Source organism: Vicia villosa, unplaced genomic scaffold, assembly GCF_029867415.1.
Source record: "Vicia villosa cultivar HV-30 ecotype Madison, WI unplaced genomic scaffold, Vvil1.0 ctg.000434F_1_1, whole genome shotgun sequence".
Classification (NCBI taxonomy): Eukaryota; Viridiplantae; Streptophyta; class Magnoliopsida; order Fabales; family Fabaceae; genus Vicia; species Vicia villosa.
The window spans coordinates 489,837-502,995 of record NW_026705206.1 but is presented as its reverse complement, the minus strand read 5'-3'; the positions used below and the strand labels follow the sequence as shown (position 1 = coordinate 502,995).

At 34.7% G+C, this 13,159-nt stretch overlaps 4 protein-coding genes across 4 annotated transcripts; all 4 read right to left on the bottom strand.

The window, feature by feature from the left end:
- Window positions 1-393: 393 nt before the first annotated feature.
- LOC131628217 (uncharacterized) lies at window positions 394-1,965 on the bottom strand. Its single transcript, XM_058899076.1, has 3 exons — window positions 1,034-1,965; window positions 696-943; window positions 394-611 (listed from the first exon to the last, which is right to left on the bottom strand). Exons 1-3 carry the CDS (start codon window positions 1,257-1,259, stop codon window positions 399-401), a joined length of 687 nt encoding a protein of 228 aa, XP_058755059.1. The 5' UTR covers window positions 1,260-1,965; the 3' UTR covers window positions 394-398.
- A 545-nt stretch (window positions 1,966-2,510) lies between these two features.
- Window positions 2,511-4,521, bottom strand: LOC131628230 (uncharacterized). Its single transcript, XM_058899094.1, has 4 exons — window positions 4,331-4,521; window positions 3,355-4,242; window positions 3,021-3,264; window positions 2,511-2,879 (listed from the first exon to the last, which is right to left on the bottom strand). The coding sequence occupies exons 1-4, from the start codon at window positions 4,519-4,521 to the stop codon at window positions 2,511-2,513; spliced, it is 1,692 nt and encodes a 563-aa protein (XP_058755077.1).
- A 126-nt stretch (window positions 4,522-4,647) lies between these two features.
- LOC131628229 (uncharacterized) lies at window positions 4,648-5,889 on the bottom strand. The gene has a single exon (XM_058899093.1). It carries the CDS (start codon window positions 5,887-5,889, stop codon window positions 4,648-4,650), a length of 1,242 nt encoding a protein of 413 aa, XP_058755076.1.
- Window positions 5,890-9,995: 4,106 nt separating this feature from the next.
- On the bottom strand, window positions 9,996-12,912 carry LOC131628216 (probable protein kinase At2g41970). Its single transcript, XM_058899075.1, has 9 exons — window positions 12,767-12,912; window positions 12,481-12,566; window positions 12,033-12,171; window positions 11,650-11,903; window positions 11,435-11,561; window positions 11,013-11,286; window positions 10,590-10,722; window positions 10,430-10,516; window positions 9,996-10,354 (listed from the first exon to the last, which is right to left on the bottom strand). The coding sequence occupies exons 3-9, from the start codon at window positions 12,139-12,141 to the stop codon at window positions 10,229-10,231; spliced, it is 1,110 nt and encodes a 369-aa protein (XP_058755058.1). The 5' UTR covers window positions 12,142-12,171; window positions 12,481-12,566; window positions 12,767-12,912; the 3' UTR covers window positions 9,996-10,228.
- Window positions 12,913-13,159: the final 247 nt, after the last annotated feature.

Here is a 13,159-nt window from a genome sequence, read left to right as displayed (position 1 = left end):
AGAATCACTCAACCAATACATAATTGTAAATTGAAGGATGTATAAACACCCTACCAGTTTTGCATGAATCCTCGCAAAGTTTGTTGGGCCCATCCGATGCATATACTTTTGCTTAGCTCTGTTCACAACATTGATTTTGCTAATTTTCTACATTCAGAAATAGCAAAGTTAGGGACAGCAAATGTTAAATTACAGAATCAAATATTAGGGACAACATTGATCATAATATACAGCATTGCATGATATTTAATGTAGGATCCTAATCATGCATATATTATGGGTTAAATTATGCAGACATTAGATCATTAGCAGATATCATGCAATGGAAAATATGTTCAATTTTGGAACAGGAAATGTTAAATTAGCAAATGTTAGAAAATAGGATATCAATTGCTAATTTATATTACTTGGATGTTATTGTTCTTCCAATAGGATATCAATTGCTTGAAATGAACTTCAGGTACGGTCTGGGGACGATGCTTCAATCTTTCACTCATAGTAGTGTACTTTAAAAAACAACTCTTTTTGAGATCTTTCTTGTAACGCCTCCAAGCATCATTTATGCGAGAGAAAACCGCTCTACTTCCATTATCAGGGATAATGAATTTATCCTACAACAAAGAAGGAAATTAGTGACAAATAAATAAGAAACACAAGTAACAAAATGATTCATACAGTGACAAATTCCCACATACGGTGATAAATTCCCATATACGGTCCTTGTTTGCTTTCTTCAAAGCTTTGAAGTTAGTATAAAATAAGGGACACAAGTCTGAATTCCTCGCGACAGTGCCAAGGAAACAACTCAAACCTGTCACGCTTCGATTATTAGGTCCAATAGGTTCTCCATCATCGTCTAAGACCACCTCTTCACGATCCGCACTCTTTCTAGCATGGATTTTCAAACATTGAGTTGGCCCACGTGTCCTTTTCTTACTTGCCCCTGTGTTAGATAAAATATAATTAGAATGGAATATAAATTTGAATGAAACAATAATAAAGAATGATGCATGACACAAAGCTTAGTACGTACCTTCAGTTTGTTCACTTCCAATTTGCTGAGTGTTTTCTTCTTCACCCATTATATTTTCTTCTTCCTCAAGATTTTCACATTCATCTTCTTCACTATTTTCCCCATTTTCTTTGAGGAATTCTTCAACTGAAGTCGATTTACACATTGGGATTCGTTTTGTCTTCTTCAAGCCACTTCCTTGCTTTGTCCCGGAATTTCCATCAACTTTTATCATTGCCCTTTTCATACGATTCTGGTTTGACCTTGAATCAGCAGTGTTAACCACCCGTTTCTCCTTAGGTTGCTGCTTTGCACTTGAAGGATTCTGCTTTGCACTTGAAGGACATTGTTGATTCGCACTTAAAGCTTATTGCTTAGCACTTAAAGCTTGTTGCTTGGCACTTGAAACTTGTTGCTTAGCACTTGAAACTTGTTGCTTCGCACTTGAAACTTGTTGCTTAGCACTTCCTTGTTGCTGCTTGGCACTTGAAACTTGTTGCTTATCACTTCCTTGTTGTTGCCTGGTCCTTGAATCAACAATTTCAGGCCCTGTTTTTTTAGTAAGTTGCTGCCTGGTCCTTGAAGCAACTTCAGGCCCTGTTTTGGGAATTACTTGCTGCCTGGTCCTTGAATCAGTAAATTCAGCCCCTACTTTTCTGGGAATTGTCTGCCTTGTCCTTATTTCGGTTGGATACAACACATCGGCCAAACTATCAATCCTTGAATCAGCAGTTTCAAACTTAGATAAGTTGAAAAGTTCCCTAGATGCAGGCACAAAAGGAGGCCGGATGCCTACTTTACTAGGTCCTTCACAGTTATTATTTACCATCTCACATTTGATATCATACTTCTTAGCCAATTCAGCACTGGATCTAAATAGAGGCAACCGAAAATTGGCGGTAACTTGTTCACCCTTTTGTGCGGCAGCCGTCTTCTTTTGCAAGTTTGAAACCTTCTTCATTTTCTGTTAACATTGCAAAAAACATAACATTAGGAATAATTTAATCAATCATTGTAACATAACATTAGGTTTTCCTAAGCAATTGAAAAACCATATCACAACAGACTACTAGTTACCTGTAATATAGTGTACCCATGCATATCTATTCTTCATCATAATGGAAACTTTTTAAAAACATATCTATTCTCTAGATACAGTGACCCATGCATACATATATATATATATATATATATATATATATATATATATATATATATATATATATATATATATATATATATATATATATATATATATACATAATCCATAAAGTAAGAAAGCTAACAATTAACAACATTAACAATATCTGATTTATATAATAAAAAAAAAACAATGAATTTGTCATTGGAACATGATTGCCAGAAAGTAAGAAAGCTAACAATTAACAACATTAACAATATTCAAATACAGAAATGGAAAAGAGATGTATTTGTTTAATGCCATATCTAATCAGTTGCACCAGAAATTGAAAAGAGATGTATTTGTTGATGATATACATTAGTCCATGAAATCAAATAGGGTATCATCATAATCAAAATCCTCTCCATCACTTTCAGCTTCATTCATTTCATGAGGTGTTTTAGCTATTGTTGCAGGTATGTCTTCCCTAACCCAATTTAATTCACCATCATTATTTTCTCCATTAGAAGGTGTTTTAGCTTGTAAGTTTGACGGGTCAGCAATGTTAAAGAAATCTCGTGGAACTGTTTGCAGAGCATAATGCCGGTTTGGATCAAAAGGGTCTTGGACATAGTAACATTGATGAACTTGAGAAGGTAGCACAAACGGATCATTCTGATAAATTTTCTTATTGAAACGCACACAAGTAAGTCCGTATTTGTCTTTTTCAACCTCAAACCAATCACACTTAAACAACACAAAGTTGAAGTTTCCATAGTAGTATAACTCAATTATATCAACAATGGCTCCATAATATGTGATGGGTTATGTCCTAGGATTTCCATCCTTAGAGCTAGCAAAACTTGAAGTTAGTGAAACTAAAGTTACGCCAGAATTTTGAGTTTTGCGATTTGTATCCCGTTTTGTAGTATGGAACCTATATCCATTAATGACGTAACCTGGATACCTCTTTGCAACAAAATTAGGACCTCTAGAAAGTTTTTCAAGTTGTAATGGCATATCATCTTTTTGGGCACGAGTTTTAAACCATTCACCAAATTCTTTACTTTGACTTTTGGCCTTGGTCCACTTCCTTTTGGTAGTGTTTGAATTAACACTCTGATCATGCTCACTACAAAAGTCAACAATTTATATGTTAACATAACTCTAATCTTAGGATTACTAGATAAATACATAGGAGGACAAATAGTTATTGTAGTACCTGATGTAAATTTGAACTTTATTGCAATTGAATAAGATGTATCGTTGGGCATCATCCTTTGATTTCACATCAAGATGAAAGGGTTCACCTTCCCCCCCTAAAGGACGACAGACAGTTGTAAAGTAATCATCTGGATCGATTTCAAGTGAATCGGTAACATCATAATTCCGACTCTTCCTATTCAACCTTGTATCTACATTGCTATGCAAATACCTTGAGAAAAATGTTATAGCTTCTTCAGCCAGATACCCCTCGGCAATAGAACCTTCAGGATAAGCTCTATTGCGGACATAGTTCTTAAGTTTACACAAGTATCTTACGGTGGGATACATCCATCGAAATTGAACAGGACCACCCAATCTAACTTCATTTACCAGGTGAATAGGCAAGTGAACCATTATGTCAAAGAAACTTGGAGGAAATATCATCTCCAACTGACAAAGTATCTCTGCAATCTCATCTTCTAGGTAATATAAATCTTCCACTTGTATAACTTTCTGACATAGAGAGCGGAAAAAGGAACCAAGACAAATTAGTGGGGTTGCCACCTCCTTGGGCATTGTGCTTCTTACTGCAATTTGCAACAAATAGTGTAACATGAAATGCGCATCATGGCTCTTGTAACCAGATATTTTTTTGTCAGCAACTTGTACACATTTTGAAATATTTGATGCAGTCCCATCAGGTAACTTGGCAGCCTTTATAACTCCACAAAAAATTGACTTTTCGTGCGGAGTCATTGAGAAACATGCTTTTGCAAACTCTGAACGTCCTCCACCAATCTCCCTTGGATGAAGTCTTTCTCTAATTCCCATTTCTTGCAAATCATAACGGGCTTTAATATGATATTTTGTCTTCCCCAGGATGTCCAAAAGAGTTCCAATAATGCTATCAAATATGTTTTTTCAATGTGCATTACATCTAAATTATGGCGCAATGTATTTTGAGCCCAGTAAGGCAACTCAAAAAAATTGACCTCTTCTTCCACGGGCCATCAACTTTCTTCTTTTTCTTCTTCCCGAATTCATTATTGAAATCTTTTAAGAGTTCAAGAATTTCTACCCCGTTTAACATGGATGGTGCAGTCCTATGTTCTTCTTCTCCGTTAAATGATTTGACATCGTCTCTCCAAGAATGAGTTCTTGGTAAAAAGGTACGGTGGTCCATATAACACATCTTATGACTGTGTTTGAGGTATAACGAATTGGTGTTAGATTTACAACATGCACACGCCAATTTTCCTTTGGTGCTCCAGCCCGACAACATAGCATAAGCAGGGTAGTCACTAATTGTTCACAAAAGAGCTGCACGCATTTGAAAAGTTTGATTCATTGAAGAATCATATGTCTCTATGCCGGATTCCCATAACTCCTTTAGCTCCTCTATCAGTGGTTGGAGGTAAACATCGATATCGTTGCCTGGAGATTTTGGTCCAGGAATCAACAATGACAACATTGTATATTCAGGTTTCATGGACAGCCAAGGTGGTGTGTTGTATACCATCATCAAGACAGGCCATGTACTATGAGATAAGCTCATTGTCCTAAATGTATTAAGCCCATCACTTGTTAAGCCAAGTCTTACATTGTGGGACTCACTAGAAAAATCTGGATGGAGCTCATCAAAGTCCTTCCACGCTTTACCATCAGCAGGATGCCTCAATTTCCCATCCTTTGAGAGCTCTTCTCCATGCCATCTCATTGACTCAGCTGTCTTTGAGCACATGAACAACCTTTGTAGTCTAGGAATCAACGGAAAGTGCCTCAAAACTTTTGCAGGAACTCTACAGTCATTTTTTGGTTGCTCAGACTCGCATCCTTCAGTTGGAATATTTTGTTTCCACCGTGAAGCTTCACAATTAGTGCAAGAATTGTCCTTTTCATGCTCCTTCCAAAATAGCATGCAATCATTTGGGCGGGCATCTATCTTCTTATAATCAAGGCCTAAACCACTTATCATGGATTTTGTCTTGTAAAATGATACCGGAATGTTCAAATCAGGCATTGCTTCTTTCAACAATTCTAATAGGGCAGTGAATGACGTATTGCTCCAGCCGTGGAGACATTTCAACAAGTAGAGTCGAATCGTGAATGATAACGAAGAAAAGTCTTTGCATCCAGGGTACAGTTCTTGTTCCGCCTCTTTAATCAAATTGTAAAACGTTATAGCCTCGTCATTGGGACCTTCGTGAACTCCGTGTGCTTCTGCCCTATCTCCATATATATCATGCAATAAGCCAGGAATGTCATCATGTGATCCCTCTTGATCTTCCATCCCATCACCAATTTCCATAGACCTTTGTAGTTTCTCCCCATGGTGCAACCAAACGTCATAACCGTTTAGAAAACCTTTGGCTATTAGGTGATCCTTAATAATATCCCTTGTTTTCCAATATAAATTTTTACACTTAGCACAAGGGCATAGAAGCTCATCTCCTTGAGGTCTTCCATTAGTGAAGGCAAAGTCTAAAAATCGAGTAACACCGTTGATGTACTCTTGACTAAACCACGGAAATTTAGTCCACTCTTTGTCCATCACTTGATAATCTATATATTTGAAACACAACACATAACACATTCAAAACACATAACACATTCAAAACTGAATTCATACAAAAAAATGTACTAACAGAATCTTGAAAAATGTAAGAATAAGTTGTAATGTATGAATGAGTTGTAAAGTAATTAAATCATTGTTAGTGATTAGAATGTATGGATGCTTGAAAAATATGAATATAACATACTCCCTCCGTCTCATAATAAGTGTCTTATTTGCACTTTTTCTATGTCTCAAAATAAATGTCTCTTTAGAATACCAATGCAATATTTATTATTTTTTCCACTACTATACCCCTATATATTAACTTTCACATTTTTCAACTACTCCACTACCTATAATAAATAAGGGTTTTTTAGTAAATGATATTAAATTTATCATTAAAATTAACACATCTAATCATTTTCTTAGGAACCGTGAAAAGCTCAAATAAGACACTTATTATGAGACGGAGGGAGTACATCCTCTCCTAATGAAGTTGAAATGTAAGAATGAGTTGTAAAGTAATTAAATCATTGTTAGTGATTAGAATGTATGGATGCTTGAAAAATATGAATATAACATACATCCTCAATCATACGAGGCATATTGTTTCATGTAGATCAGATGTTCAATACACATTTAGATCAGATATTCAATACACACTTGCTAGATGGCAAATACTACAGTTAAGTATTTGGTCTTAATCTGATAGGATAGGATAGGGTCTTTTAGGATTTGATTTTGTTATTTGGTTTACATATTTATCTAGATAGGATTAGGATATAATTATATAAGATCTGGTTGTTATTTAGTTTCCTTGTTTCAGGGTTTGTTTGTTTTTTTGTAGAAGTGGATGGTTTCTATTATTGAATGATAAGAAATAACAAACTAATATTAAAAACTTGATAATTTCTGGTCTCTTGAAGCATTAGTATCCATCACAGTACTTTGTGGGCTCTGTCAGTTTCTAGCATGTAGAAAATTTTTACTGGTCATATCTTTAACAACAAAAGTAATTTTCATGTTTGGCTCTTAACCTCTTTCTATTTTACATATGATATGATGTCATTGTAGGAGTTAAGTATAACATATCCCAAAACTTGATAATTTATTGTGAAAGGGAATATGATGGCATGGTTGGATCTAATATACATTATACCTAATTTATAACTAATTAGGTGAAATGATTACAGTTTCAAAATCATCAACCAAAATTAGCCAAAAATAAAAGAGGAGTTAAAACCTGCTCAGAAAAATCAATCCTCTTGCCGTGTGATCCTTTGTTCAAGCCAATCTATGAAAGACAAAACAAACAATTACTTCATTTTTTATGTTAAGCACGCAATATTCTATACATGTGATGCATGGAAATTAGAGCAAAGCCAATTTCATATAGAAATTTAGAAAAAGAAATTATTAACATGCATCTCAGCATGTAAAATGTATTGAATCCACACACATAAGCTATGGCATCTTCTGTATCTAATAGTGAAAAACAGAACCAGTATGTATATTACAAGTTTTGTACCTGCCAATGTTCAAAAATGAAAACAGAGCCTATAATGGTTAAGTATTTTCTAGTCCATATCCTCCATAATTCCCTATCCTCCATAATTCCCTAGGCGATGCACATGCTTGCCTAGCAAATATACTCTTAAAAAATTCCAAGCTCCCTCACTTGAATTGCTAGGCCATTTGTTAGATCGCCTAGCATATTTCTCAAACTCATAATACTTAAAACTTTTATCTTTAAAACTATCTTTGATCAACACTCCACACATAAAATATAAATAAGGCAAACTAGTTATGATCAATACCTAAAACCTAACCATCTAACATGCACAATGAATTGGGATATTAGCATTTATCTAAAAAAATTAATATGTAATTTGTTTCAATATTGTTTACACTAAAGTTATTCAATCTAACCTAATCTTATCTTAATTACTCCTAATTGAAGTGATATACTTAGAGATTAAATTAACCTTCATTCAAATTTACAGAACATCTACATTTTTAGTAAAATCACATTTGATAGGTAGAAAAATAAATTTTGACCATATTTACTTTTAGTGAATACAGTTTTGTTCCACTGATTTCAGCCATAACATCAAATTTAAATTTCTCTATAATAATTAGTCGATAAGAAATTATCCATAATAGCTAATTAAGGAAAGTGATGAGAGTTATGATCAATAAATCTCCTCCACATACATGCAATTTTTGACCAATTAAGTGCCTAAGTTTTTTCTAAGAATAGTAGCATACCACAGTATTCATTCACTTCATTTTGTTTTTCCATATTTCAATAAATTGAAATCTTCAACAACAACAAAAAATCATAGATCACAAAATTCATTCTAGACATTGCACATCAAATCTTCATCCAAATAATACAGTTGATAAATCAAATTGAAACAACTAAGAATAAATGAAAACACACCAGTACAACTAAAACACACATAGACTTTGAATAAGCACAAGTGAACTAAAAACATCAAAACACACATGACCAACACCAATTTATACATACAGAATCATTCACACTGTGGCTCCTTTATATGATCTGAATTGTAATCACTTTTCATTCTGCTTATAAACCTCAAATTCATAGGGATATAACATGAACTTCATTACACACAACAGTGAGTTTCAGAGTTTCAGAGTGCCTATCAATTTTTTCCAATCCCATTTCAATTTTTATCTTCAAGACTATCAAATATATTCAAATCCAACGTTCAAAAAAAATTAACAGCTTTTCAAAAAGTGTCTCAGAACAAAACCCCCAAACTAAAAAAAAACAGACCATAAAAAACCCACTCAATCATCATCACATTAATAACAATTAAGAAAACATTCAAAGCCCTAGAAACTTTCAACTTCAACAGAAATCAAAACAGTGACAAAAACCCACCTGAAAGTGAAAAAACTATCAACCCCACAAGAAACCCAACAAATCACCTTCAAATTGGCACGAACCGAAAGCTCCACCAATTGAAAAAACTTCACCACCCCAACAAAAATCTCTGCAAAAGCTGCACAAAATTGAACCTTTTCAGCCAAAACACCCTAAATCAACAAAAGGGTACTCAAGATTATAACCAAAAAGCTACTTTTCATTGTGTAATTCCCAAACAAGAGAATTGGGAATTGACCCATGATAGTGCAAAAGAACGAAACTTGCAAATATTGTAGATCCAAACAACGAAGAACAAGAAAAACAAATCAAAGATTCTCACATGTAGAGGGAAAGATCATTGCGGGTTGTGGGTTTTTGAGCTGTGGAAATCTTGTGTTTTTTCGTTCGCTGCTACCTGTGATTGTGTTTGTTTGTTTGGTTCGGTGAAATCTGGGATGAAGATTTGGGAAGATTTGGGATGAAAGTTAGGGTTCGACCTTGAAGCATAAACTAGGGTTTCGGTGAAATCTTGAAGCAGAGATGAAGGTGAAGTAGAGATGAAGGTGAAGTAGAGATGAAGGTGATGAACTAACCTGTAAGCGGAGATGGAGGTGGCAGCAGTGGCAGCATCAGCGGAGATGGAGATGGAGATGGAGGGTCTCGTCTTTTCTTTTCTTTTCTATTTCTGTGGCGCAACGAGATAGATGGAGTATTAGGGTAGTTCTTTCAATTTGTTTTATTTTTTTAATTAAAAAAAAATAGAAAAGAAAATAAAAAGATACAGAGGGAAACGAAAAAAAAAAAAAAAGAGGGAACTTTTTGGAGGGGTTTTTTTTTGGGCTTTGGCCACAGTTTGAACTGAAAATTATGAAAATTATAAGGCCACGATTTTTTGATTGCGGCTTAAAATATCTACTGTTACATAACCGTGACAACTGAGGTAAAGGCCACAGTTTCACACTCCAATTCAATATTTTCAAACATATTTCTATGATTTGAAAACCATGGCAAAAGCGTGTGTTTGGCCACAGTTCCAGAACTGTGGAAAATTTTAGTATGGCCGTAGGCCAAAAATGTAGTAGTGTTCAATAATCTAAGCAAAATTTGCTTATAAGCGAAACTCACGTGTTAAACTTAATTAATGGTAGATAACATGTTACAAACTAAACAATATTACTATAAACAACATTATCCATACTAAAGATTTATCTAACAATTTTGATTTCTCTTTTGCTTATATTATATACCTTTGACTTTTTCATTTTTTAAATACAAAAATTATGATCTACTTCATACATTATGCACACAATATTTTTCCAGTTAAACAGTAGATCAAGAATCCTGAATCAACTTGGTTTAGTACAATATCTAGAACAAAAAAATTAGGAACAAATTCATTGTGTTACAAATTAATTCCACAAAAACTTGGTCACTATGTCAAGCATTAGTGTTAGGTCCAGCCGGTTTCGAATTGAGAAGTGGCTGAAGAGCTTTAACAACAATTGTCATGTTTGGCCTGAAATCTGCTTCATATTGAACACAAAGTGCTGCAACTGCTGCCAACTACATATCCACATCAAACACCGATTACAAAACACTCTCGTCGACGATAAATCGAAGAGAAATAAAGAAACCAACCTTAGCGATTGCTTTTGGCGGATACTCGTTGTTTAGTTTAGGATCAACACATTGTTTCACTTTGTCTTCACTTAGTCTTGGAGTCGCCTATAGTAATAATCAGAAATCATATCAGAAAGCAAGAGTATACAATAATGAAAATTTAACCCAATAGACATACCCAAGTTACAAGACTTTGTTGCCCTTTAGGCATTGTATGATCCACTGGCTTTCTTCCTGTTAAGAGTTCTAAAAGCACAACACCGAAACTGTATACATCGCTTTTTTGGGTTATTTGTCCTGTCATGGCGTATCTGAAAACGAAAGTAATCATTTCGATAACCATTAAACTATCTCGTACAAAATGTTGTCAAATAGCGACTTTGTTGTGTCATAGCATGTGCAAATTGTTAAATTTGACACAAATGACATCACGCAATCTTTGGTCATTCGATCTCGATTAGACAACTTACATTTGAGATTAAATTTTAAAGTTGGTTACATATGTTGAAACATGAGTTGTCTGATCTCAATCTGATGGCCGAGATTGCATGACTATGTCTACTAACAAATTAAGAGTGAGGTAGAGTTCGAGAATACATACTCTGGAGCGTGATAGCCAAATGTTCCCAAAACTCTTGTTGAATGTAGCCGGGCTGCGGTGTCGGAAGACTGATTTGTCAAGTTGAAATCTGCAACCTTAGCCTCATAATCATTGAATAACAAGACATTGCTGGATCTAACATCTCTATGTACTATTGAAGGTTGAACTTTCTCATGAAGAAACTCAAGTCCTTTTGCTGCACCAAACGCAATTTTTACTCTCTCGTTCCAATTTAAAACTGGACCAGGTTCTGCCCCTTGAACTCCTTTCCTTCCTGCAACAACAAAACCGTAGTAGTCAGGACTGTTTTTGATAACAAGCAAAGCGGGCTACCGCACAAGCTCAAAATTTGGCACGAATCTATTTTCTTAATACTAGCTATGTCTCTAAATATCGGAAGTTAGTTATATCGTTAAGCATACCGTGTAATGTGTCGTGCAAAGAACCAAGACTTGCATATTCATAAACCAAAATTCTGTTATTCGCCTCGAGACAATATCCCATCAACGCGACAAAATGTTCATTCTTCAATCTTGAAACAATTGCTAACTGTATAATTCAGACGGTGAGAATCCAAACCACCTAGACTAAACATTTCTTTGATAAATTGACAATCTCAAATATAAGAAAAAACTACCTGTGATTCAAAATCGGAGTCAACTTCCGGTGTAGAACTAGTATCCAACTTTTTGATTGCAGCCTCAACACCGTCGCTCATCTTTGCACGGAAAACCCTCCCATAGGAACCTTCCCCAATGAGTGCTTTTGTTCCAAAGTTCTCTGTTAACCGCTTTAACTCGTTCAACTTAAATTCAGGTATCTCAATTTCTAATGCTTTTTGAGGACCACCACTCTTCACAATATTGCTCCTTGGCTCTCCTCTATCACCACCTGCATTCCAAGATAGTAAATTACTTTACATCAAAAGAAGGTTCCCAGCCGATATTTGATCGCGATTATCCTAGTATAGTACAAGGCATTTGATCGCGATTATTATCTATTATATCAAAGATCAATTACCTCCTCCACCACCACCAGCACCGTAAGCGTTAGCCCCGATAGCTGCTGCACTATAATGGTTTGCAGCTAAACCGTTAAAATCCTCTTCTGCACCTCCACAGCACAACATAGCTCAAAGTTGTCTAGTCGAATCACTACCCTAAACAAACACATTAAAATTGAACAATATTCGATTAATAACTTGAATATGTTGCAAGACTCGAAAATTTTACCATAAAGTTTGTATTAGGAAAATGTAGAAAATGACTTGAAAATGTTGTAACAACTAGCTAAAGAATTAAAAAATATATTGATACTACATTTTCATCAAAAATCTTAAAAGTTCAGTGCATCTATCTTTATAGCACCGACACCTCTAAATAATGTCTTATTCATTTTTTCAAATTATTGTTAATGTCGACGTGTCATTGTCGTATTTCTAATGTCCATCTTCACAGGTATATATTACCTCTTATATGAGAGCGTCGAGAACAGCAGCAAGTAGTTTTCTGAACCTGAATCTTTCTATGAGAGAATTTGACAGCACAAAAGTCCCTAATTTATAAAGAAAAACTAATCAATTATCATTTGCTATGAAAAAATAATGTAAAAGATGGAGAAATTGCATTCTAGACAAATCACATGCAACCAAGAACAAAACATTTGTAGCATATGAAAACCTACAAGGAAAATAAAAAGGATCGATATAGAAAGAAAATAACACAAACCAAGGATATCATATAGTGATTGATTACCTGTGACCTGTTTGTGAATGCAAGAATGAATGAATGAATGAATGGATAAGAAAATGAAATGAATTGGAATTAGAATTGGAAAGGGGAAGAAGAAGAACAAAAAGGTGTTGTTGTTCTAACTTCTTCCAAATGAAAATAATCAAGTTTTGGACAAAAGGTGCATGTTTATGCGTTTCCCGGGAAAATCGGTTGTGTTTTTATCATATATAAGTTAAAGCTAGTGCTGCTCTAACCTTGACCTTCCAAGGGTTGTGTACGTGCCACCACGATGCACGTACTTCGCATATTACTATTTTCATGTAGTTTTTTATATTCAATGTCTTTGTGAATTTTCTTTTCTTAAATGTTTCTTATATTTCTATCCCCTACTTATCACCCCGGGATATATATATA